Consider the following 22,592-nt stretch of genomic DNA (forward strand, 5'->3'; position numbering starts at 1 on the left):
GAGGGCAGACAGAGTTGGATCCCATGTTACTGGCTTGCCATAGGGCAGATCATGCCTTCAAATGAAGCAGTTGATAACAAGAGGTTCCTGAGTTGTTACAGAGGTCAGGACTGCACTGTACCCTTTATCTCTGCCTTGCCCGGGATGCTCTGACCTGTGGTGTTCGTGCATTTCATAAACACAGAGGTTTAGAAAAAGGCAGCTTTGTTATTTCTGTTTTACAGGTGGGGAAACTGAGGCACAGAAAGGGCTAGGCCTGGGTTTTTGAAGGGAATGGCTGGGATTTTTAATCATACCTTGTGTTGCTTTCAGAGGATTTAGGTTCAGCCTGGCTTAAAAGTGCAGTGCGAGAAGAGCTGTCAGCCCGGTTCAGTGCAAGGCTGGTGAGGTTACAAACAGCTGCTGTGCAGGCGTTTAAGGTGTCATATAGTTGAGTATTGCCTGAGCAGTCAAACGCCCATTCACAAGCCATTGGCACTTGGTCTGTGTCTCACTAACGCTCCCCAGCAGCCCTTCCCTGCTCTCAGTAAGTGCAATTTGTTCTGACCTTCCATTTCTCTTCAGACAAGCTGCCAAACACAACCTCCTCCTTAGCTGCTTTCCCTATGAAAGGGATTTAGCTGGCAAAATTTTAGCTTTGTAAAAGTCAGATCTAAGCATTTTAAGAGCACTTTTAGTCTGTGCTGTGACCAGGAGGGTGTCACTCACTCTGTTTTGCCCCACCTGGGCAGACGAGGGACTGAATCCACAGTCCACGAGTGAGACTGACACGCCTTCCCACTGGGAAATAATTGGCAGGAAAGTGTGTGTGAAAATGAGAGTCCTTGTGACACTTCCACAATTATTTCAGGTCTGTGTGTGCACACCTGGGATTTCCTGCTTTTGGATACTTCTACATCCATAGAAATTTGTTTCTTTTTTACTCCCAGCCTGTAAGGACTGTAGTATTTTTAGCAAAACCTGAGTAGACGATGTGACCACAGCTGAGGCCACTTAAACTTACATCAGTTGTGACATTTTGTGTCAGGAACAGTTTGAAATATTTCACCTGGCACAGAGCTGTCTGGTCTAGGAAATGATAGTTTATTCACTGCCTCATCTTGTTGTCTTTAGACAGGTATTGCGACTTTGGAGGAGAGAGACCATCCTAACTAACAAGCCCATTTTTCTTAGGTTCTTTTTGAAATATTGGCCTTTGAAGGGTCTTTATTTCCCTGATGTCTGTACCAAGGCTGGTTTTCAGAGGAGAGAGGAGCTCGTTTCTGATTGAGTGCTCCCTCTAAGGTGGAGGTGGGTGATCTGTAATCCAAACGAGCACCTGCCGTTCCTGTCATCTCCTGTGTAGGGTCTTGTAAGACTTTCTGGGAATAAGAACAGCCAGTTACTTGAATTGTTTCTTTCCTAGGGCTTCCAGGACACACATTTTGTGTATTCACCAGCACTTAATTTCCAAACCCAATACAATCTCTTTCCTGTCGCATCAGGACAGCCAATGCCCAGGCTTTTCAAGAAGCAGTGGGGCATTTTTGGGGTCCTGTCTTTGTGAGCTATGCAAAGGATATCTTATTTTTTACTTCACAGTTGGCATTGGTGAGTTAGGAAAAAATATACCCAAAAAGCTAAACCTATACAGATCCATGATAAGCACTCTGCAGAGCTGATCCAGCTGCTAGAGCCTTGCATACAATTTTTGGTCTCTCTAAATAGTCTTTGATGAAATAGAGTTTTTACAAATAGAAGATAAGGAAACAGGAGCATCTCCAGTGAGGCACAGCTTGGCATGGCCACTGTCACACCTCAAGTTATCCTCATTAGCCACAGATACATTCACAAAGTCAGCTTTGAAACTGGATCCCTGGTCATTTAGCAGAGAAAGGGCAGGAGCCTCACAGCAGTGGTATTAAAATGAAATGAAAACATCCCAAAGAGTCTAGCTCCATAAAATGTAATTCTTTCCTTTGGCAGGGGCTTGTGCAGCTGGGTGTTGCTTTCCTGCTCACATGGATTGATGCAGCTCAAGTTTCCCTATGAATTTCTGCTTCAAACAGCCCATTTCTGGAAAGGGATATTCACCAGAAGCTGCTAGTGCTCTCACCTGCATATCTAACTACAAAAAAATTACAGAAAACTATCAGCAGGTCTGAGTTAGCCATGAAATAAGCTCAGCTTTTGTTTGCTTATTTCAGTCATTTATAGTTCAGCCATTTATTAGCTTCCAGTTGGATAGTAATGGTCCATCTCAGTTCAAACTGTACAAAACTGAGAGGTAGAAATCAAGAGCAATGAATAAAGCAATAAAACAAGGGAGAAAGATGAACAGAACACATTGATTTGGAGAACACGGAAAAAGTTTACCCTAAACAAACCATGGTCAAAGCTGGTTCTGTAGGGCATGAACAGACATGGGCTGTGAGTTGACTGAGTAGTTGGGAGGCAACTAGTCCTTCCAGCCCTGAGGATACTGAGGACTGCCAAGGGAATTCCTTGTTGCTGCTCTCTTCAAACCTCCCACATGCATGCGATCATCTTCCCTGCTATTTCAGGAACATATAAAAATGTTGCAGGAGAGCAGGCCTGAAGCTGCTTCACCCTTGAGTCCACACCTCAGTGCAGCTGTGAGGTCTGATTACTGTCCCCAAGGCAATTGCTGATGAGGATGCAATTCTGATACAAAAGAGTGGCCTTCTCCCAATGTGGTATTCCCAAACTGTTGTTCATAGGCAGAAAACAGGAACATCCTTGACTTCAAAGCAATACCTATTTTAGGAAGGGCAAGATCAGGAGAAGGAGAGCACAGGAATCCATCCTCTAATTGAGACATACAAATGCAATGGTCATTGCAGACCCCATTTCTCCTTGGCTGCAGAGACCTCGGGCTATGGCCACTCCTGGCAGCAGGAAGCTGGCATGTAAGTGGCACACAGTGGAAAGGAAAACCTTTAAAACGAAAGAAATTGAATAATTGCAAAGGTCAAAAACCATATACTCAATTAAGCATTGTGTTTGTCAACAAAACCAGTTATCCAAAGGTCCTTTGAATCACAGGTCAGGAGTCCAGAAAAAACGTTATCTCGAGCAATATTAAGGGTATGTCAGTGAAAAGACTGCCATGTATTTATTTCCTTTCTCTGTAGATACTCTAAGCTGTCAGATCCTGCAAACTGGCTGAACATTAATGCCACAAATGGTCAGATCACTACTGCTGCTGTCCTTGATCGAGAGTCAGACTACATTAAGAATAATGTCTACGAGGCCACATTCTTGGCGGCTGACAACGGTGAGCCCAGGCTTCACATTGTTCATGCTTCAATAAGACTCTAATGTGATGCATTAAGAGAAATGATGCCCTGACAGAGTTGTCAGTATAAGTTATCTTTTTCCCAGGTTTTTATGGTCAAAAATGTGAAAGTGGGACGGGAAATTGCTGGAGTAAATTAAATGTGCACAGTATACGGAGAGTGTTATTAAGGGAAAGGGAGGACAAATGGAAAATCGATTTGGGGAGTTCAGTGTAGCTGTGTAGCCTGAACTTAAAAAAAATATCAAAGGGATGTGCACTGCCAGGGCTGCCGAGCACACCAGTCCTGGTAATCGTCCCAGAGGCCCTGATCAGAGCGTTCAGGAAACCCTCCATCAGGAAACCAGAAATAATTGTAGGGGGATGGCAGGAGGGTATTAAGCCCACCTGTTGAACTGTCTGTCTGTCTGTCATCAGAGCTGATCACTTTCTTGTCACTACCATTCCTGAAATGTGCAACCACCATCAGAGCATCTGGGTGCTGGTGTGCTTTATCACCAGAGCCACTGAGGCCAGTCAGTGTCTTCTCTCTTGGAGAAGTCCTGTTAAAGCTTGCTCTTCTCTACTCATTAAAGATCACTCAGTGCTTTTTTGGTCAAATTAGCACTAAGGACCTCAGCACTGGCCTCGCTCAAGGCAAGCAGCCCATTGCTGCTGCCCTGTATTTCTCTTCCTAATTCTGTTGAATTCTGCTAACCGTACCTAAACGTGGCCATGCTAGTATTTCATTCGTCAGTTCCTCCAGCTGGAAAGGGCTCAGGAGTTTCCCAGGGCAAGGAGAGGGCCTTCCTTCCCCTCTCCTGCCCTCACCTTCCTGCTGCAGGGTGCTGAGCACTCACTCAAACCAGAGCCGTCCTTCAGCAGCACAGTTAAGTCTGGCTTTGGCTGTGAGCACCTTTGTATGCTGCTCAAACTCTGTAGGTGCTTTCAGGGCAGTGTTTGTGTTAGATCTTGTCGTCCCTCAGGCTGGAGGTGCCATGGCTGCTATGAGCTGATATGGTGGTGCTTGCAGGGCTAGTGAAAACTTCATCCCTCTGGGATTCCACCCATCACTTCAGTCATTGCATCCCAGGTCACAGGGGCGAGGGAAACTCCTGGAAGAGTTTCAGGGCTGAGGAGCTGTACCAAGAAGTGCATTTTACCCCTTCCATGTGCCATGAAGGGTAGGACTGGTCCCACTGCCCTATCTTAAGCTTCACCTCCATGAAGGCAGCCAGGGCAGTGAAATCTAAAATATTCTCATGATGGTCTAGTGGTGGTCACCTGCAAGAGCCACAGGGTAAAACAGGTCAAATGAGTTGGCCAAGGCTGTTCACGAAAGCAGTGGTAGAGCTTGAACCCATCAACCAAATCCTCACCATCTGACCTTGCAAATCCTGGGCACTTAGTACCATGTGATGTGGAGTTAACCCCTTTCCTTGGCTTCGGTGCTGGTGCTGCAATGCATCAGCACCTCCACATCCATCCATCATTCAGCAGCTCAGAATGTGAGGACCTAGATAAATCTCTTTAGCCTGAAAAATTCATCTGTCACTGGTATATTACAGCCATTAAAATGCACATAAAGCAACACCTTATTTAAAATTCTGTCTAGAGTGCTCAGGATAACAGCTAAAGTTTCATCTAGGCTAATAGACTCTTTCCACGTTTCTCCCAAGTTCCAGGTTCTCCAGCATCACGTACTCATCAAAGAAAGAGTTTGAGTCAAGGGGTTTGGTGGGGATTTTTCTTTCTTTCTTGAGGGAGCAGCAGTGCCTTCTTTCCTTGAAGTTCTTTTTGCTTCTCAGTACATGGAAAAGAAGAAGTTTAGCCAAATACTCCTTGGACATGTTCTCCTCCTCTCCCTGGGCTACAGTGCGAAGATACTCACTGTAGGAAAAGTCTTGGCTGCAATGTAAGGGGGTAAAAGGGGAATCCTAATTGGCAGCACAATTTTAACCTGCTTTTCCAGGAGAGTCTCTTGGATCACACTGTGTCTACACAAGTGTGGAACCTGGCAATGTTTGAACCCTTCAGCCAATCTCACAGTGAAGCTCACAGAACTTAAATATATCATATTCCAACAGATTTCATGAAATAAGGAGCTGAATAGAGGAGAGAGAGTCTGTCTGAAGGAAGGGGGTTCCTGCCCCTTCCTCAGTATCAGAGGACCTCATGGGAATTCACCCATGGGACTCAGTACTGTAGGAAAACAGGCGGAGAGCATATTCCTGCTTTTCTGCACTCAATGACAGGAAGATGCTGGTCAGCCACAGGCACAGCTTACTTCATTTCTGCCATGATTTATCAGGACAGTGGCCCAAGTTCCTTAGAAATTTTTGCACAAGCAGGATGGGAGCGACTCCTGCTTGCAGCTGAAGGTGAAAACCTTGGCTTATACCTTTCTGTGGGAATGTGGGCTCTGGCACTGTGAAAAAGGCAGTGAAGGAGAATGCAAAAGTTAAATGTAGATGTAGAGGTTGTGTATTCCTCTTTCGTTTGTCATTATTATTTCAGTCTTAATTTCAGGGAGCAGACCAGCTTCTCCTCCGGAGTGAGGGGTGTGATGGTAGTCCTCTTCTCGAGCATAAAATCAAAGGATCCTTTATTTTATATCAGTACCTGCTCTATGTATGTCCTTGCTCTCTCCCCACATAAGACAGCTGAAATAATGTGAAATGTCCCATGGTTCTGCTTGGCCATTTAAAAAATTGTTTGCTTTTCATTTCTCCTGAAACTGCCCCAGAACTACACTCAGGAGCACAAAGAAACAAAAGTACCAGGACACAGAGCCCAACAATACTCAATAGCCCAACAAAACTGCATTTGTATGTGCAGCAATTGCAGGTTATTTCAGCCACGTGCCAGTTAGTGCCTCTCAGGACTGAGGGTTTGTGTTTTGTTTGTCTCAGAGGTTACAGTGGGATCCTTACTTTTGTTCCAGAAGATATTCTGGGTAATGTGAAAGCACTAAAATCACTTTGCTTCATCCTGAAAGTCAGTTTTCATGTTCAGCCCCAGTGTCCTGATGGTCTGTCTGTCCCTCCATAACCTTTCAAGGCTGATCAAAAGACACTGTTTTGGAGGGTAAGCACCTACCCCCAAGCTTACTAGATGATAGGATGAGATCAGTGATTGAAGAACTTATGTAGGAACCATGAAAGAAGCATTTCCAAGGCTCCTTCAGAATTGTCAAGGCTCCCTTGGGAAATGGAGAAAGGAATGTAGGAAGGAAAGTCTGTGGAAGCAGGATTCTGGTGGGGAAGTGGTTTGTGTAGCTTTGTATCCAGTACTGGGAGGAAAAGCCAGGACTGAAAATACATACTTAAAAAATAATTGCTGAAGCAATGCTGCCTGAGAAGGGAGGCAGGCAGTGAGCAGGCCAACACAGAGCTGCCAGAGAAATGTGGGGAGAGAAGGGAAAAATACTGAGCCATTTCTGGGAAGGCTGTTCTGTCCTGCCAGGACAGGTATTACTTTGTTAAAGTGGTCGTTAGTCAGACAAATTTGGCTCTCCATCAAAAAGGGGCTGGAGGACCAGGACTGCTGTGCTGCAGAATCCCTGCTGGTTGGAACAGATGTAGAGAGGATGGAGAACTGTATACTGGGACATCAGCTGCTGTGGGGGTCAGTGGCATCACCCAACGTGGTCACTGGTGGTTGAGTCTTACTGTAGGCTGCCAACAAGGACCTTTCACCACTAAAGCTGGAGCTGGATGTGGGACATGCTGGACAGTTGGGCTTTCTTTGAAGCAGTGTAATGGTCTGCAAATCTGTAACTGGCCAGCAGCTGCTACAGTAAATGCTGACCAAAAGTTTATACTACTTGGATTTTTTTCCCTCCAAGCCCTCTTCTTCCTCTTTGTCAGCTGTCTTTCTAATGTTTTTTCTTCTTCAAAACAGCCATTACCAAGATTTGCAGGAGCAGCTTGGCATCACCTGCTTGTAATTTTAGTTTGACTAAGGACATTGCTGTAGGCTCCAGATCTGCAGGACTCAACCTCCACGTTCTGCAGGAATGAAAAACAGCATTAGGAGGCTTGGGGAAGTTTTAATAATACCTCATAAAGCAAGGGACCATGAAAGTGCAGTATGTCCCTAATAAGGTCCAAGGAGGGAAGGTGAATAACCTGGTTTATTGAAATGGGAAGGCAGAGAGGGGGCTGGTCCGTGGTGTTGTTGATCCCACTGCTTCCCGAGTGATGGCCACGGATCCGTGTTTGGCTCTGCCTCCCCTGTGCAGGTATCCCCCCCGCCAGCGGCACTGGCACTCTGCAGATCTACCTAATTGACATCAACGACAATGCTCCCGAGCTCCTGCCAAAGGAGGCACAGATCTGTGAAAAGCCAAACCTGAATGTCATCAACATCACAGCCGCGGACGCTGACATCGATCCAAACGTCGGGCCCTTCGTCTTCGAGCTGCCAAGTGTGCCATCTGCGGTGAGGAAGAACTGGACCATAACACGGCTGAATGGTAAATGGGGCAGGCAATCCTGAGGACATTTGGGCTCTCGTTCACTAATGAGGCCACGTGCGGTTTCCAACTTCCAAACTTTGCTAGTTTTTTTTTATCCGATTTTTGTTTTTTAAAGCGCATTATGGCTGACATTATAGACAAGATAGTTAATCAGGAATGATTTGTATCAGACCTGCAGCATAACTCTAAGAGCCTTGGCACTTGGCTTTTTTTAATGCAGTTCATAATTATGAACAGTTATCAGTGGTGAACAGAGTATAAATCATCCATAATGGCCAAGGGGAAAAAAGCTATTATCAGTCTTCCTTATGTTCCTCCAGTGTAATTGTCATAAGCCACAATCAGGATCAATGTTCATTTCTCTGACCATAATTGCATAAAGGCAGCCTTTTAATTTACCATGGAACCAGGAGGGCTAGGTAAGTGTGAAGATTACCAGTATGTGAAGGATTTTTATATTGCAGCGTACAACCACAAATGTCCCTAATTGCTCTACTTATTGGTAGTTTCAGCAGAGGATGGAAAATAACATGGAGTTATGAGCTGGTTTTGGCTTCATAGCTGGTTGCCCTTGCTGAGGTCTGGCAAAGAGTGCCAGACCAGGAGCAACAGCTTGTACCCTCACAGCTCAGGGCTCAGTCTCTGTATCACAGTGGGATTACCTGGCTGAGCATGTCATCAATGGGCAATGGGCTTCCCAAAAATCCCGAGGTGGGAGGGTGGGTGAAAACAGAACCTGCACAGTGGCCAGGGTCAGCCCAGCCTCAGGGAGCATTATCCATGTGTCACTATTTGCATTTGATGCCATTTTGAACACAGGCAACTGGATTTGCAAATGGCACTGAGGTAGGTTAGTGCAGGAGTGAAAACACACGGTAGTTTGCAGATCACAGGCTGGTTGTTGGCCAGACTGTTAGGGCAGAAGTCTGAAGCTGTCCTGCCTGGGTGTGTTGCTGAGAGCCTCTTCTTCAGGACTCTGCTCTAGCAGAGGAGCCTGCACAGGTGTGGCTGCAAGGCTCTACCAGTGTCTGTCATCTGTCTGTCCCTCTTGGTCTCTCCAGGTGATTACGCCCAGCTCAGTTTACGGATCATGTACCTGGAGGCGGGTGTGTATGATGTGCCCATCATCGTGACGGACTCAGGAAACCCCCCCTTGTACAACACTTCTGTCATCAAGGTGAAGGTCTGTCCCTGCGACGAGAACGGCGACTGCACCACCATCGGGGCCGTGGCCGCTGCAGGGCTGGGCACGGGGGCCATCATTGCCATCCTGATCTGCATCATCATCTTACTGAGTAAGTGCCACAGGGGCTGGCATGGAATCACAGAACGGTTTGGGTTGGAAGGGACCTTAAAGATCGTCTCATTCCAACCCCCTTCCATGAGCAGGGGCACCTTCCCCTATCCCAGGTTGCTCCAAGCCTCATCCAACCTGGCCTTGAACATTTCCAGGAATGGTGCAGCCACAGATTCTCTGGGCAACCTGTGCTACTGCCTCACACCTCACAGTAAAGAATTTCTTCCTAATACCTACTCTAAATCTACCCTCCTTCTTGTTTCCCAGCCTGTTGCCTGTTGTCCTGTTCCTATGGCTGGTATTTTTGAAGCTCTGTGCAGAGGACAGATCCCTGAGCTTTGGGCTGTGGGGTTGGTTCACACGTCTGCATTCGAACCTCCTTCACTGCAGCATCAGCAAAATGAGCTCTGCCTGCATCAGACTCCTCTTTCTAAGACTTAGAGTAGCTTTAAAAACTCATTATACCTGACAGCAACTTGTAGGTAGGTAGTGTGATAGGATTCTCCACATTTTGCAGGAAAAGGTGATGCACTCTTCTAAAATCCCGTTGCAGACACCCCCATAGCTCTCAGGTCCCTGGCTGGCTGTGGATATACTGGTTCTCACTGGTTATGAGAGTCTGGCTAGTCCTTTGCAGAGGGACTGTGGTTTTCTGATTGTTCCAAGGAAAAGAACAACGGTAGGTATTCCCATTGCCTGTAAAATGACTTTAGATTGGTTAATCTTGGAGGATTGTGAGTGTTTTTAGAAGAAGAATCCCCAGTTTGCCAGGTTGTCAGGAACAATGGAAGGCTAGGGGTGGATCACAGGGAAGGGGTGGCCATCCCTTTGCTTGAGGCAAAACTATCCCTTTTGCCCAGCAATACTGTCAGTCCTGAGCATTACCAATAGCCATGTGTGCACACACTTAAAAATAAAAATGATATCATTATAACTTCAAGCAGCAGTTGGCACAGTAGGAATAGATAAAAACAAGAGCTGAAATGTACAATGAGGTAAATATTCATCAAGAAGCACAGGATGAATCCATGAGACTCTCATTAAAGCTAATAGGAGTTATGGAGCTAAATCACATTTAATATTTACCCCCAATGTGTTTAAACAGAGAGCAGACAGAGCAACGTATGCTACAAATGTCACCTAACGGGGACGTGGTGCAGTACATTAGGAGAATGGGTCATCCCTGGGCAAACATCCACCCTCCTGGGCTAGTGAGGGGAATGTATTGGTTTGTAATTGGATCAGGCTGGAGAGTGAGCAAGAAACAGGGGATTTGTGCAGACCCCACTCCTCACTCAGCCCAGCCAAGCGCATGGAAGCATCCCTGTGCCCAGCCATGGTGGGCAATTCCTGTCCTTCGTTGGGTGTGGGGTCCCAGTAGAAAAATGCTTTGGCTGCTCCCTTCAGCAAAGGGGTTTTTGTGGTGAATTCACACTCAGATGAAGACACAGTGTTCATCAGCCCCATCACCTTCAGTACACTGGGGAGTGTACTTAAGTTTGCACTGGAGCCACAGAAGTGATTAAACACAGGTCTTCTTTTTGCTGCTCTTGTATAAATCCAGTGCTAAAATACGATTTAAAACAGTTGAAAATCCTATTGACTGAAATTAACTTCAGCTGAAGGACATTTGATTTAAGAGATTCCTCTTTCCATTTTCAGATACATTATCCCATTTTAAATTACGGTTTTTATTACAAAAGCTTATTTTTACATTCATTGTAATTCTAATTGACTTTTTTTTTATCTTCAAGAGCTGCGAAGCACTGTATCAGTGATGAAAAATGTAATTTGAAATGAGCAGTTTTACTGTTACATCCTCCCAGTGTTTTGCCTCCTTTCTATCTGTGTCGTATCATGACCTCTAAACAATAGCCTAGAAGAAGGCAGATGCAGGATTTTTTTGTGCTATTTGTCCATTTTAGAGTCAGCAGGTCAAAGTTTGATGACTTTAAAAGGAAGAAGCAGCAAGGGGACAGATCCGAGATTGCTTCTGTGAAGGAAGCTTCTGCCTTTGCTCAAAGGGGTTTTTTTCTTCTTCTTGCTACCTGATGTATTAGCTGCACAAATAACACATTTAGAAGAGCAATGCAGTAAAAAATTGTGAAGGGTGAAGACAATAGATTTCAAGGAAAACTACATGCAGAGTGAAAATGGGTCTAACAGCAGTAATAGCACTTCCCATTCTGCAGAGTGAATAAAAGGAAGGAGAGTGCACTACATCCACCATTGACACGCTGAAGGTCTTTTTTTTTTTTCCAAGGTAGCTGTAAAGGCGTTAATGGCACAGTTTTTTCCACAAGTGCATGAAAAAAGTATCATTTAAAAAAAAAAAAAAAAAAGAAATAAAAAGATAAACCTCGGTAGCCATTATAATATTGTCTTTGTGGACCAGTCAGGTATCTTGTTGTGAGAGACTTGAAAAGGAACAACAAGAAAGGGGCTTCAGTAGTCTGCTAAATAGCTGAGGTTTTATATTGCAGATAAGAGTTACATTTTCCTTCCTTTTCTTTTTTTCTGTCTTGAATAGATGTGGGATAAACCTTAAAGAAATGCTGAACTATCTGGAAACAATTCTGTTGGCTGGCAGGCAGGGATGGCCGCCAGTTGGCACACAATGGCAGTAATGAGCTGCCCGGTCCTTTTCCACTCACTTCACTGAATTCCTGTTGGGCATAAACACTTTGGTGCTGGGAGGAAGAACTCCTAACCACCTCCTCCCTGTGGAGGGGCTGCAGGCTGGGCTGCCCAGCCCTATTCCCAGGGTCTGCTCTCAGCTGAAAACCACCAAGTTTGGGATCTCACATCCTGCCTGGGTTTGCTTGTGTTGGCTGCAGTGGTTTGGCACAGTTGAGGGTTGACTCGGGTGAAATGAGCCTGGGCCACACGTTCCCACTTCCTCTGTCCACCCATTGCTCCCTTCTCCTGCAGATTGCCACTTTTGCAGCTTGTTGTGGGGCTTGCATGGAGAATGGAGGGGATAGCAGACAGTGGGAGGTCTAACTGCATCAGCTGCCCAGGCTTAACTTCATTTTTAATTACATTATTTGCAGCTACTGAGTACGAGAATGAAAATGAACATATTAACAGGTTCTTGAAGAAGACAAGGTCTGGCTGCCTTATGTTAATGGAGACTTCAGTTCCCATATCAACTTCCATGCAGAATTCCCAGGGAGCACACAGCCCCTGGGATGCATGTGGCCCTTTGGAGGGTGAGATTGTGGAGCAGTGAGCCAGTGTTCCCTGTGGGTAAAGCTGTTCAAGAAGGGAAAAATTTCTCATGATTCAAGAACTGTTCATCTGTCCCTGTTACTGTGCTGAGAGAGATTAGCCAAGCCTGGCATGCAGATGCTGATGCCTGAGGAGCTTGGCTGTGTGCTACCAGATTTGCTCTCCCTTGTTCTGCAAAGCTATCCCTGCTTTCTGAAAGGATTTCAGATGATCTCAGATCTGCTTTGCAAGTGGATGGCCAAATGCATGTGCTAATGTCCTGGCTAATGTGATCTTGGCAGTCTAAAGAGCTTCCCTCATGGACCAAAGAAGAACATGAGGGAGTCCAAATTGGATTACAGGACCTAGTGTTGTGCAGCCTCCCCAGATCAGTCTTGCCTGGCCAACTGCAGACAACAGCAAAGTGACTGTCACACTCAGGGCTTGTGACCTGAATGGGCTGAACCTGTGTCACACTGCTGGAACAGCCCCTTTTGCACAGGTGTTGAGTGCCTGTACCCATTTCCTTGTCTGCAGCTCTCTTCCCTCTGTCTTTACTTTATACCCCTGAATAAAATAAAGGTGGAAATCTAAAAATTCAGGATTTTTTTTCAGAAAGCTGCAGCTTTCACACTTTCTGTTTTACTTTGATTGTGTGTTTTACTCCTGATAAACATCATCTCAATCAGTGTTGGTGACGGGATCTTCAAGTAATGTTTGCAGTGGAGACCTGCCACAGTATTCGTGTCTCTCACTGATCTCTTCTTTAAAAATCAAAACATGCAGTACGATAACATTTTATTCCTCCTGCCAGCAGCCAGTGAGGTTCTCCATAGTGGACAAGGGCAGGTGAGGTGTTAGGACACTCCAGCCTGGCCTCGTGCTGTGGGAGGTCCCAGCTCACCCAACTTCTTCCCCATTACAGCCATGGTTCTGCTGTTCGTGGTGTGGATGAAGCGCCGCGAGAAGGAGCGTCACACCAAGCAGCTCCTGATCGACCCCGAGGACGACGTCAGGGACAACATCCTCAAGTACGACGAAGAGGGAGGTGGAGAGGAAGACCAGGTGAGAGGAGTCTGTGGGTTGTGGCCAAGGAGGAGCTGTGCAAACTGTACTCTCAAAAAGGCAGAAACCACATTATTTTCACTACAGCACGTGCAAAGGGTTGTGTTCCCCTTGTTCATGACCAGGCAGCTTTACTGGCTTCCCTAGTGTGGTGTGGACATTGGTGAGAGCCAGCAAGTGCAGGAGATTCAGCATGTCACTGGGACACCTTCCTGTGCAAGCAGGACCATGCCAGGAGGCTGGTGCCACATTGTGGTGGTGCATCCAGCTCCCCCCACTCTTTCACGACATACGTGGATTTTTCTACCCCCTGCACAGCTTCCTGGGGAAAGGACTGTAAATCAATCCATTGACACTCATCTTCAAACAGTATTTCTGTTACTTCAGACATTAAAATTGTGTATTTTATCATTCCCCATCAGAGACTTTTGTAAAACCAGCCAACAGCTGCCACCTTCCCCAGCCCTGTGGCTGCAGGCACTTGGCTTGGCTTGCTTGAGCCCTGAGCTTCCATGGGTTTTCCCTGCATCTACTTAATCATCTCCAATGTGCCTTTAATTTCTTTTAATTTCTGGACATGGTTCATGAGAAATGTCCAGATAGATTTGGGGGTTTTCTCTGTCACCACAGAGCACACGGTGGCAAACCTCTGCTGGGTGACAGAGCCCTGAGCCACAGGCTGCCTGAACACGTCAGCTTTTCTGCAGTGCTGCTTCTCACAGACACCGAGGCTGATGTTGCACGAAAACTTCCCTGGCCTGCATTCCTGGGGCGTGCTTTTCCACTGCTACCGATCTGTTTCCTCTGCTAAAATTGCAAAGTTTGGTCACTCATGTTTAAGTCACTGGTTTTTTACTCCTGCCTAACGTGAGTAAAGAGCCCGGGACACTCCCAAACATGATTGTCGTGCAAATTGTGTGACTCTACATCATATAATGGTTTTATTCTTGCTTGTTCAATTGGACTGCATGGTTCAAAGTCAGTGACCAAGGCTGGTGCTCAAGGAGCCCATGAAACCACTGCAGCACATGCTGCTGTGGAGGTCCCAGTGGTATCTGAAGACAAGCAGGTGAGCCTGGGGAGAGCTGCCATGACAAGCTGAGGCAGGGACTTACCCGAAACTTGGGAAGTTCTTATTCCACAGAAAAATCCTCGCAATTAGCATTTCTTTTTTCTTGTCGCTGTCAAGTTATTTATAAATATTGCTCCTGGAGTTTCAATCATCCCCGTCTGAGCACAGGGATGGTTTTACCAGTAGAACAAAGTACTGTTATAAGCATTCCAACTAGCTGAAGTATCTGGTTTCAGGCAACTACACTGTAGGCTTAAATATTTTAGAAAGGGTTCGTTAAAAATAACAGCAAAGGAAGAACAGCAAAACACCATTACCTACATGAATACATTTTTAATGAAATATTACCTGGTTCTCATACCATGTTAGAAACCTATTTTGTTGGGATTTTTCACAAGCAAAAAGAACATAATTACTTTGAAAGGCCTACATGCATAAATGCGATACACATTTTAATGTTTTTGCTTCTGCAGAAATGTAATTGCAATAATATGTCTACCAACACTATATCTCTACATTATATTATGTATTTCGTCAAAAAGTTATGGATACACCTCTGCACATGCTCACAAAAGCCAGGTTTTTATCCTAAATATTTAGACACTGTGTGAAATATTCAGAAAATATTTAAATACTTGATTTAACTTACATTACAAGATGCACTCTTAGGAGGGCAATTTTATGAGCTACTCAGAGTTCAGGTTCATCTGTAATTTAGATAGAGGAGCTGCATGCCCAGGGATAAGATTTGCCCTCAAACTTCAGCAGAAACAGAATTACACCTCTCGACTTGTTTGCACATTGAGTGAGTAGATGATCTGAATAAAAAGCCCTTGATTTCACACTGTGCCTTCCCATTTGTCACAGGATTATGATTTAAGCCAGCTCCAGCAGCCAGAGACCATGGATCACGTGCTGAACAAGACACCCGGAGTCAGAAGGGTGGATGAAAGACCTATTGGTGCTGAACCACAGTATCCTATCAGACCAGTAATCCCACATCCAGGGGATATTGGTGATTTTATTAATGAGGTATGTTCCGTAGGGTGTCCTGTGTCACGTCTTAAAAGCTTGAGCAGCCAGCTAAAGTCAGGTTTCCCTCACTGAATGGAGCAAGTGATGGTGTTGCTCACACCAGAAGTCTGATGCAAGCCAGGGGAAGTATTGGCACAAGCAAAGGACTTGGCTTAATAAAGGCACTGAACGTGTAAAATCCAAAGTGGAAGCAAAAGGCCCAAGATTTCTTTGTGGATATCACAAACACCATGCTTTTCAGCACCCAGGCAGAATGAGCCATTTCTGGCTCCTGAACTTGTAATTATTTCAGTAGTCTGTGCCTTCCTCATAAACTCTGTTTGGTGTAAAGCCTCAAAGAGTTTGCAGCACAGAGAGGCTCCTCTCAGATCAGAGAGGGTTTCTTTATTTTATATTCGATTACTGCTCCTTTATCTACTTGTAGAAAATATCTGTCCATTTGGTATTTTCTTATCTCATTTTTAGTTTTGAGTGATTGAGTGGTTACAAACCAATCAATGCATTATTTCCTTGGAGACAAAGCACACCATCCATTTCCTAAGCCAGAAAAATAAATGTTACAGCCATTTAATTCTATTATTACATGCATTTCCTGCTGTGCTTTTTCTTATTTTCATCATTGAAACCCCTTTTTCCTTTGTTCCTGCCCGTCCCTCAGTCACATTTACACACATCCATACTCTCGCATGCATCCCAACTCTTTTCACTGCAGTGAAACCAGCTCCATCTCCCCACACTAAGGCTGAGGGTTCTGAAGGTGGAGCATTTTGCTTTATTGCAGGTCTATTCCACCAGGCTTTTCCTGATGCTGGGCTGCAGCAAAGCAATTCTTTTTCTTCATATCCCGAGGCCATTTCCGTGGCCTGCCTACGCTGCTGCCCACAACGCACAGGAGCAGGGATGCTTCCCAACCCTCTGCCCAGGATTTCACACCCCATGTCTGTCCTAATTGCAGAATTTTGCTTGGAGTGATTTTTTTATTTTGTTTTCCTAAGGGAAAGAAAATCATCAGAATTAAAATAATTGTAGGAGAGGAAAGGTGCTGTTCCTTCCTTCTTTCATTGGAAATCTCAACAGGCAACCCCAGAAAGGACCCACTGGCCAGAGCACAAAGCTTTCCAAATCTAGATGCTGGGAAACAAGCCCCTTCCTACTCCATTCCACTTTTTCAGAGGCACTGGGAGTTACTGGGTTTTCTGCTGGGGGCAGCTGGGAGGGCTGTACCCAAAGGTGCATCTGGGACCCTCGTTTTCTCACCATCCTCTTTTTATCTGCGCTGCAGGGATCCCCAGCAGCCCAGACACCCTTCCTTAGCACCATAAAACCCCATGGTGGGTATTAACACCGTGTGTTTGCCCCCCCCAGGGCCTGCGGGCAGCAGACAACGACCCCACAGCCCCCCCCTACGATTCCCTGCTCGTCTTTGACTACGAGGGCAGCGGCTCCACCGCCGGCTCCGTCAGCTCCCTCAACTCCTCCAGCTCCGGGGACCAGGACTACGACTACCTTAACGACTGGGGGCCCAGGTTCAAGAAACTGGCGGACATGTACGGGGGAGGCGAGGACGATTAAACTGACCTCATGTTATTTAAAAAAAAAAAAAAAAAAAAATTTAAAAAAAAAAAAAAGGAAGGAAAAAAAAAAGAAGAAGAAGAAGAAAAGAATTTAGGAAAAAAAAGAAAAAGAAAAAACAACAAACCCACAGACGACAACGTTAACAAAAAGAGCCGATGCAGGAGCAAGAACTGTACAGATGTGGCAGCTTTTTTAATTAATATCCCCTGCTGACTGTATTGTTATTTTTAGTGGCGATATAGGAGGTTTCTTTTTTTTTTCTTTTCTTTTTCCTTTCCATTTTTTTTTTCTTAGAATATTGAGCTGTCTCGCATGAACACTTGTCTCTGCTGCAGGTTTCTTTTTGTTATTTTGGTTTTTTAATGTCAGCTGGGATATTGCTCGTTTACCTGCTTTATGACTAAAGAGAGTGAAAGGCACTCTGTCTTAACTTGAATTTCTTAGAACAGAAGCACTGTTTTTAAAATATATATATATATATATATTTGAAAGTGCCTTTTGGTGCATGTGTCAGATTCCCTTCAATCTCAGGAGTGATGAAAACAAACATACAACCATCCTGGGCAGCACTCCCTGTGACCCTAAGCCAGTTCTAGCTGGGAAGGAGTTAACAAAAAGGAACTGTGGAGATTGTTTCTTTTTTGCCTTTTTTTTTTTTTTTTTTTTAAAGGGGTGACTCATTCTGGGGTCAAAAGAAGGGGGGGAGGGGGGAAGATGTTTTGAGTCAAAATCTTAACAGCCATCTTTAAGCCTCAGCAGGTGGTGAACTAGTCATCATGTTGTATATAATTCAGTGTTATCTGATGCAAAATACCGACCAGGGCCTCTGCTGGGCCCTGGTCACACTCAATGTAGCTGCATAGAACTATAGCATTGATAAAGCCTTTGGTTATTGCAACAGAAATCTCCAACAGCCCTTGCCTAAACCCTACAAAGTAAATCGTGACATGACCAAAGGCCCATCTGTTTGTTTTTATGCTATCGCCGTGTTTTGGCTCCCACGACCTCTCGAGTGATGTCCGTACCAGCTGGGTGAGGTGGTGGTGTCCCGCATCCCCGAGGATGCCCAACACTGGTGCTGCTCTCCTGGGGTGAGGCAAGGGTTTGTGTGGCGGCTCCGCTCGAGGCCGAGGCAGTGCGAAGGACAGGGACAGGTTATCCACACTTTTCCCATCCGTAAGTATGGAGTTAGTGTAGTATCACATTAATGCCTTGGAGCATTAGTAGCCAAAGCTCAACAACATCGTGTAACTCAGCTAATGTGTGTCCTTTCTATTCGATGGGTAGGCGCTGCTATCTGTAGTAAATGTGTTTTTTTGGAGAAGAAGTGCAACAAGGGCCTATTAAGTATCTTGTGGTTAATATGCTCAAGCATTGCCAAGTAAGCAAGAGGTTTTGCAGCATCCAGGCGTGATTCAACATCAGTATTATAAATGGTAGCAAACTACCTAGTTTATATGTAGGGTCAGTTTAACCAATAACAAATAGTTATTAGCTTTTTTTATTACATTTTTCCTTTACTGATTTGGACTAGTGGGTTTATGTCTAATGTTTGTAAAATGATTTAGACTGCATGGATGTGTAATATAAACCACATTTAATGGATTATGAGCCACTTAATTAATGTGCTATGAAATCTTGGATTACCTGTGTTTTATATTCTGCAGACGATTTTGCAGTGGGTTCGCTAAAACTTGTAAAAGTGCTTAGATATATTTTCATTTAAATCCAAGAATGTGCACAGTATTGGAAGGTGATTATCCAGGGGATAATCATGCTTTTTTTGATATCTCTATTAATTCTCAAGTTGAATGCTAAGAGTTAAAGGGGGGGCGGGGGGAGCGAGCGCGTGCACACGAGAGCGAGAATGAGAGGACGAGAGCTTGCGGTGGTGAGTGGGCGCCTTTCAGAGGGTATATACTGGGCTGCAAGATCGTCTCTATAGATTTTTGAAATGCTCCTAGTGCATTTTATATTTCATTGTATCATATTTTCTATAAAATGCAATTTCTGTAAATTAATGAGCATTTGAAATGTGTCTTGTATGAAGTGGAATGTGGTAAAAAGTCTGCCCGTGGGGACTCACTGGTATGTTATTAACTACCAAGGATGCGATCTTTCTTTTTGTCTTGGTTGGTCAGTTGGTCAGTCAATGGGTCAGTTTGTCTTTCACGACTCGGAGAGCAAACTCACTCTCACCCAAGTTTCCTGAGGAAACCAGGAGGCAATGGCTTGGACCTCAGGAGAGGGACGGCACCAATGGCAGCAGCAAGGCGAGGATGTCACGCCACAGGCATGGGCTGGCAGCACATGCCTTGGCCAGGATGAAGGGCAGTGCCTGGCAAACTGCCAGCACCTGACACTTTTCCAAATTCTTGTTCCATAGTTGTGAACTCAGTTGTCTTGTGTGACCACTATGAAAGTCTTAGTTTGTTCCTGCCATGTGCCATCCCCCTCCTCCTGGCCACTCTTGGCAATCCTCACAGCCCCCCTTCCCAGCAGCCTGGCGCAGAGGCTGCATGACCCCACAGCCTCTGCTCTTTACCCATGGCATTCTTGGTTCTTTCCCTTTTCTTTTGGAAAAGCCACAGGCTTGAAGTGTTTCACCATCTGGGCTTTGCACCGCGACGGAAGCTGCCCAGGCACAGCAGTGATGAATAATAAAAATGAACTTGGTGTTTCTTGGTGCCCGTCGGCGCGTTGTGTCTGTCACCGTAACCTCACCACCAACACAGGAGAAGGATCGGCTCCAGGGCTGGGTCATACCAGTGGTTCTCCATCCCTTGGGTTGTTGCCGCTGCCTGCCGGCTCTGTGCAGCTCCCGGGATGCTCGTGCGGATCCCGCAGTGCCAGCCAGGTCTCCGCTGTAAGCCGTGCCCTGCAATCCACCTGGCACCACTTACCTGGGAGCAGCAGCTAAATCCCTGCTCCACAGCGCTCGGTGTGTGACATCTGCTGCGGCTTTGGCTGGGATGATGGATTTCAGGTAGGGAAGGGGCTGGCAGCGATGTGAGACAGTGGCTGCAGGGACATCGGCAGCGTCCGTCGTCCCTCTGTCCCCAGGGAACCTGCCATGCAGTGAAAGGAGCTGTTGTCAAACTTCAGCTTGTCGAAACATTCCAGGTTTTTAAGAACATTTATGCAACCTGAGTCCAAACAGAACTGTTTAAGTGATTAAAAATAAACCAACCTGTTTCCATTGGCAACTTTTTTTTTAAATCAGCGGATATTTTTTTCTGCAGCATTTGCAATCCAGCTGTTGCAGCCCCATGAGCCTATAAATCAAACCAACCACTTTAGTGTGTTTTGACCCAATTCTTCTCAGTCTCCTTCTGCAGGACCTCCTCCTTCTTTTCCTCCTCCTCTTCCTCTTCCTCCTTCTCCTCCCTGCATCTTCCCCCACTGAGTTTTACAGCCCCACAAGGAGCAGCAGCATCTCCTTGCAGTGGGACCAGCAGAAGGTAAGCAAGGGGCACATCCAGCAGTGAAAAGGTTGCTTTTTACAAACCTGTTTACTTCTTAATGTTACTGATGGTTTGTAGCCCAGCTAAGAAAACTTATATTAATCCAAGGGCTCCCATTGAGAAGGTGACTGTACCATCACTCTGTCCCCCTCTGATCTCATGGATGTGACACAGTGTTGCCAGTTGCAGCTGCAGGTGACTTGCAAGGAGCTGGGGTGGGCAGACAACCACTTTGGCTGGTGTACAGTTGCTGTTTGTTCTTACAGGCCACAGGTGAGGAATGCATTGAGACCAGAGTCCTTGTTCCCTGACTAATCTAAACTAAAGCATTAAACTAAAGAAGTGGTCCCCCCTCTTTGCACACCACAAGGCTGTGGGGAAGGACTTGCTTTCAGGCAGGTGGAGGGGATCCCATCCCTGCAACACCACTGTCCCACCCTCTTATCCTGTACCCTGTAGCACTGCCAGGGCACACCACCACAGCTCTCCCTGCTGTCTACAGGATGAGGACAGTGAGTTCCCAGGACACTGAGGCATGCTGGACACCTCTGGTGGCCTTCCTACCTCCTAAGGTTGAGGATTGCACATCCCCAAGCCAGGGACTGTGCAGGTCCAATGTCACTGCTGTACTGACAGCCACCTCCAGCAGAGCATGACCACAGCCCTGGTGGTCTGTTTATCATGCAGCCTAATAACTGGGAGAACCATCAGCATGGAAATGCTTTGCAAGGCAAGGAGGACATTCATCAGGTAATTAGTGACAGTAAATAGGCAAGTCTGTCCAGGGTGTCCTACACACTAGTCATAGTTCCACTTCTGGTTTTGCATTTCCTTTTCCTTATTTTTCTGTCCTTTTTTGTTGGACCGGGCGATGCAATTGGGGGCTGTACAGCAGTGATGGGGAGTTCTCTCCCCATGGGTTTTTAGGGATAGTCAGGTCCAAATCCAGCCTCCAGAAGTAAGAAGAACTTTGGAGACAGCTGTATCACCTGTAAGCGCTTCGCGTAGCATAAACACTTGGGCATTGGAGAATGGTAATGGACAGTGCAGAGTCTGCACTACACAATATGCCAAGATTGCAACTTTGTTTAGTCAAAAAAAAAAAAGAAAACATATTAAAGGTAAAATATGGGACTTTTTTTGTGATGTCTTTTGGAGCTCTTCATTGTAAGTGTGAAAAAAGTATTAGGGGGGATGCTGTACAACGATGAATGCGTATGTTTAAAGCAGCAGCCAGACAATGTAGGTGGCTCCCACGCAAATTAACTCAGTTTCTTGGGGAAAATAAAAGTTCTTTCCAGTACACACCAAACCCCACATACAACTGCTCACACACAGTGTACATAATGTAGTTAGTGCTTGAAGCTACAAATCGATAGGGGAAAAAAAAACAACAACAACAACATATAGATGTATAATTGGAGCACTTTCTCTTTCTTTTTTTTTTTTTTTTTTTCTAATTTGAGCAATGATTTTGCATGTTTCCTTTACGATGGAGAAGCTGTGTAGCAGCCCGCATGACTGTGGTTGTTCTCAAGGAAGACTTCTGCTGTTCTGCTGTATTCACGCTGAAGCGCAAAAAGCAGTTTGCGTCCGTTAACCCAGTTCAAAAACCTTTTTTTGTAACCGTCAACAGCACAAATATTTTGTATTGTTGTTTGTACCATTTTTGTACCAAAAACAAAAGAGGAAAAAAAAAAAAAGGAAAAAAAAAGGGAAGAAAGTAAATGTTTTCAATGTGTTTTTAGTGCCACTGCAATCTTGGTTTCCAAACTGAGTGACAGGTTTGCTGATTTATTGTGTATCAAAGCTGAACTGGCGCACTGACGCCTGGCTCCAGTGTAATTAAAAATAAAGTCCCCCTTTTGAATAGTCTCACTTGATTTTTTTAATTATTATTATTATTTTTTTTTTAGGGTTTTATTTCATTTTCCTTCCCCACATGCCCACCCCAGCTCAGTCACTGCTCACAGCTCTTATCAGTGAGCCAGTAAAGGGTGGCCTGGCTGCAGGTGTGGGGCCGGGTATGCAGATATCAGTGGGGTTTTTGGAGATCCTGGGTGCTCCTGCAGAAATTGGCATTCATTAAGGGCAGGAGTGTGGCTCCTCCCCAGCCC

General features: G+C 45.4%; 1 protein-coding gene across 1 annotated transcript in view; it reads left to right on the top strand.

Annotated features, from left to right (window-relative positions):
- CDH4 (cadherin 4) overlaps positions 1-17,505 on the top strand; it is a 426,465-nt gene extending 408,960 nt beyond the window's left edge. The window contains exons 11-16 of the mRNA XM_027646096.1: positions 3,135-3,277; positions 7,521-7,754; positions 8,819-9,052; positions 13,190-13,329; positions 15,269-15,433; positions 16,802-17,505. Coding sequence (XP_027501897.1) covers positions 3,135-3,277; positions 7,521-7,754; positions 8,819-9,052; positions 13,190-13,329; positions 15,269-15,433; positions 16,802-17,008 — 1,123 coding nt within the window. The 3' untranslated portion in view covers positions 17,009-17,505. The remainder of the gene's footprint in view (positions 1-3,134; positions 3,278-7,520; positions 7,755-8,818; positions 9,053-13,189; positions 13,330-15,268; positions 15,434-16,801) is intronic.
- Positions 17,506-22,592: the final 5,087 nt, after the last annotated feature.

The sequence above is a fragment of the Corapipo altera genome, unplaced genomic scaffold (genome assembly GCF_003945725.1).
Source record: "Corapipo altera isolate COAL_440 unplaced genomic scaffold, ASM394572v1 64, whole genome shotgun sequence".
Lineage (NCBI taxonomy): Eukaryota > Metazoa > Chordata > Aves > Passeriformes > Pipridae > Corapipo > Corapipo altera.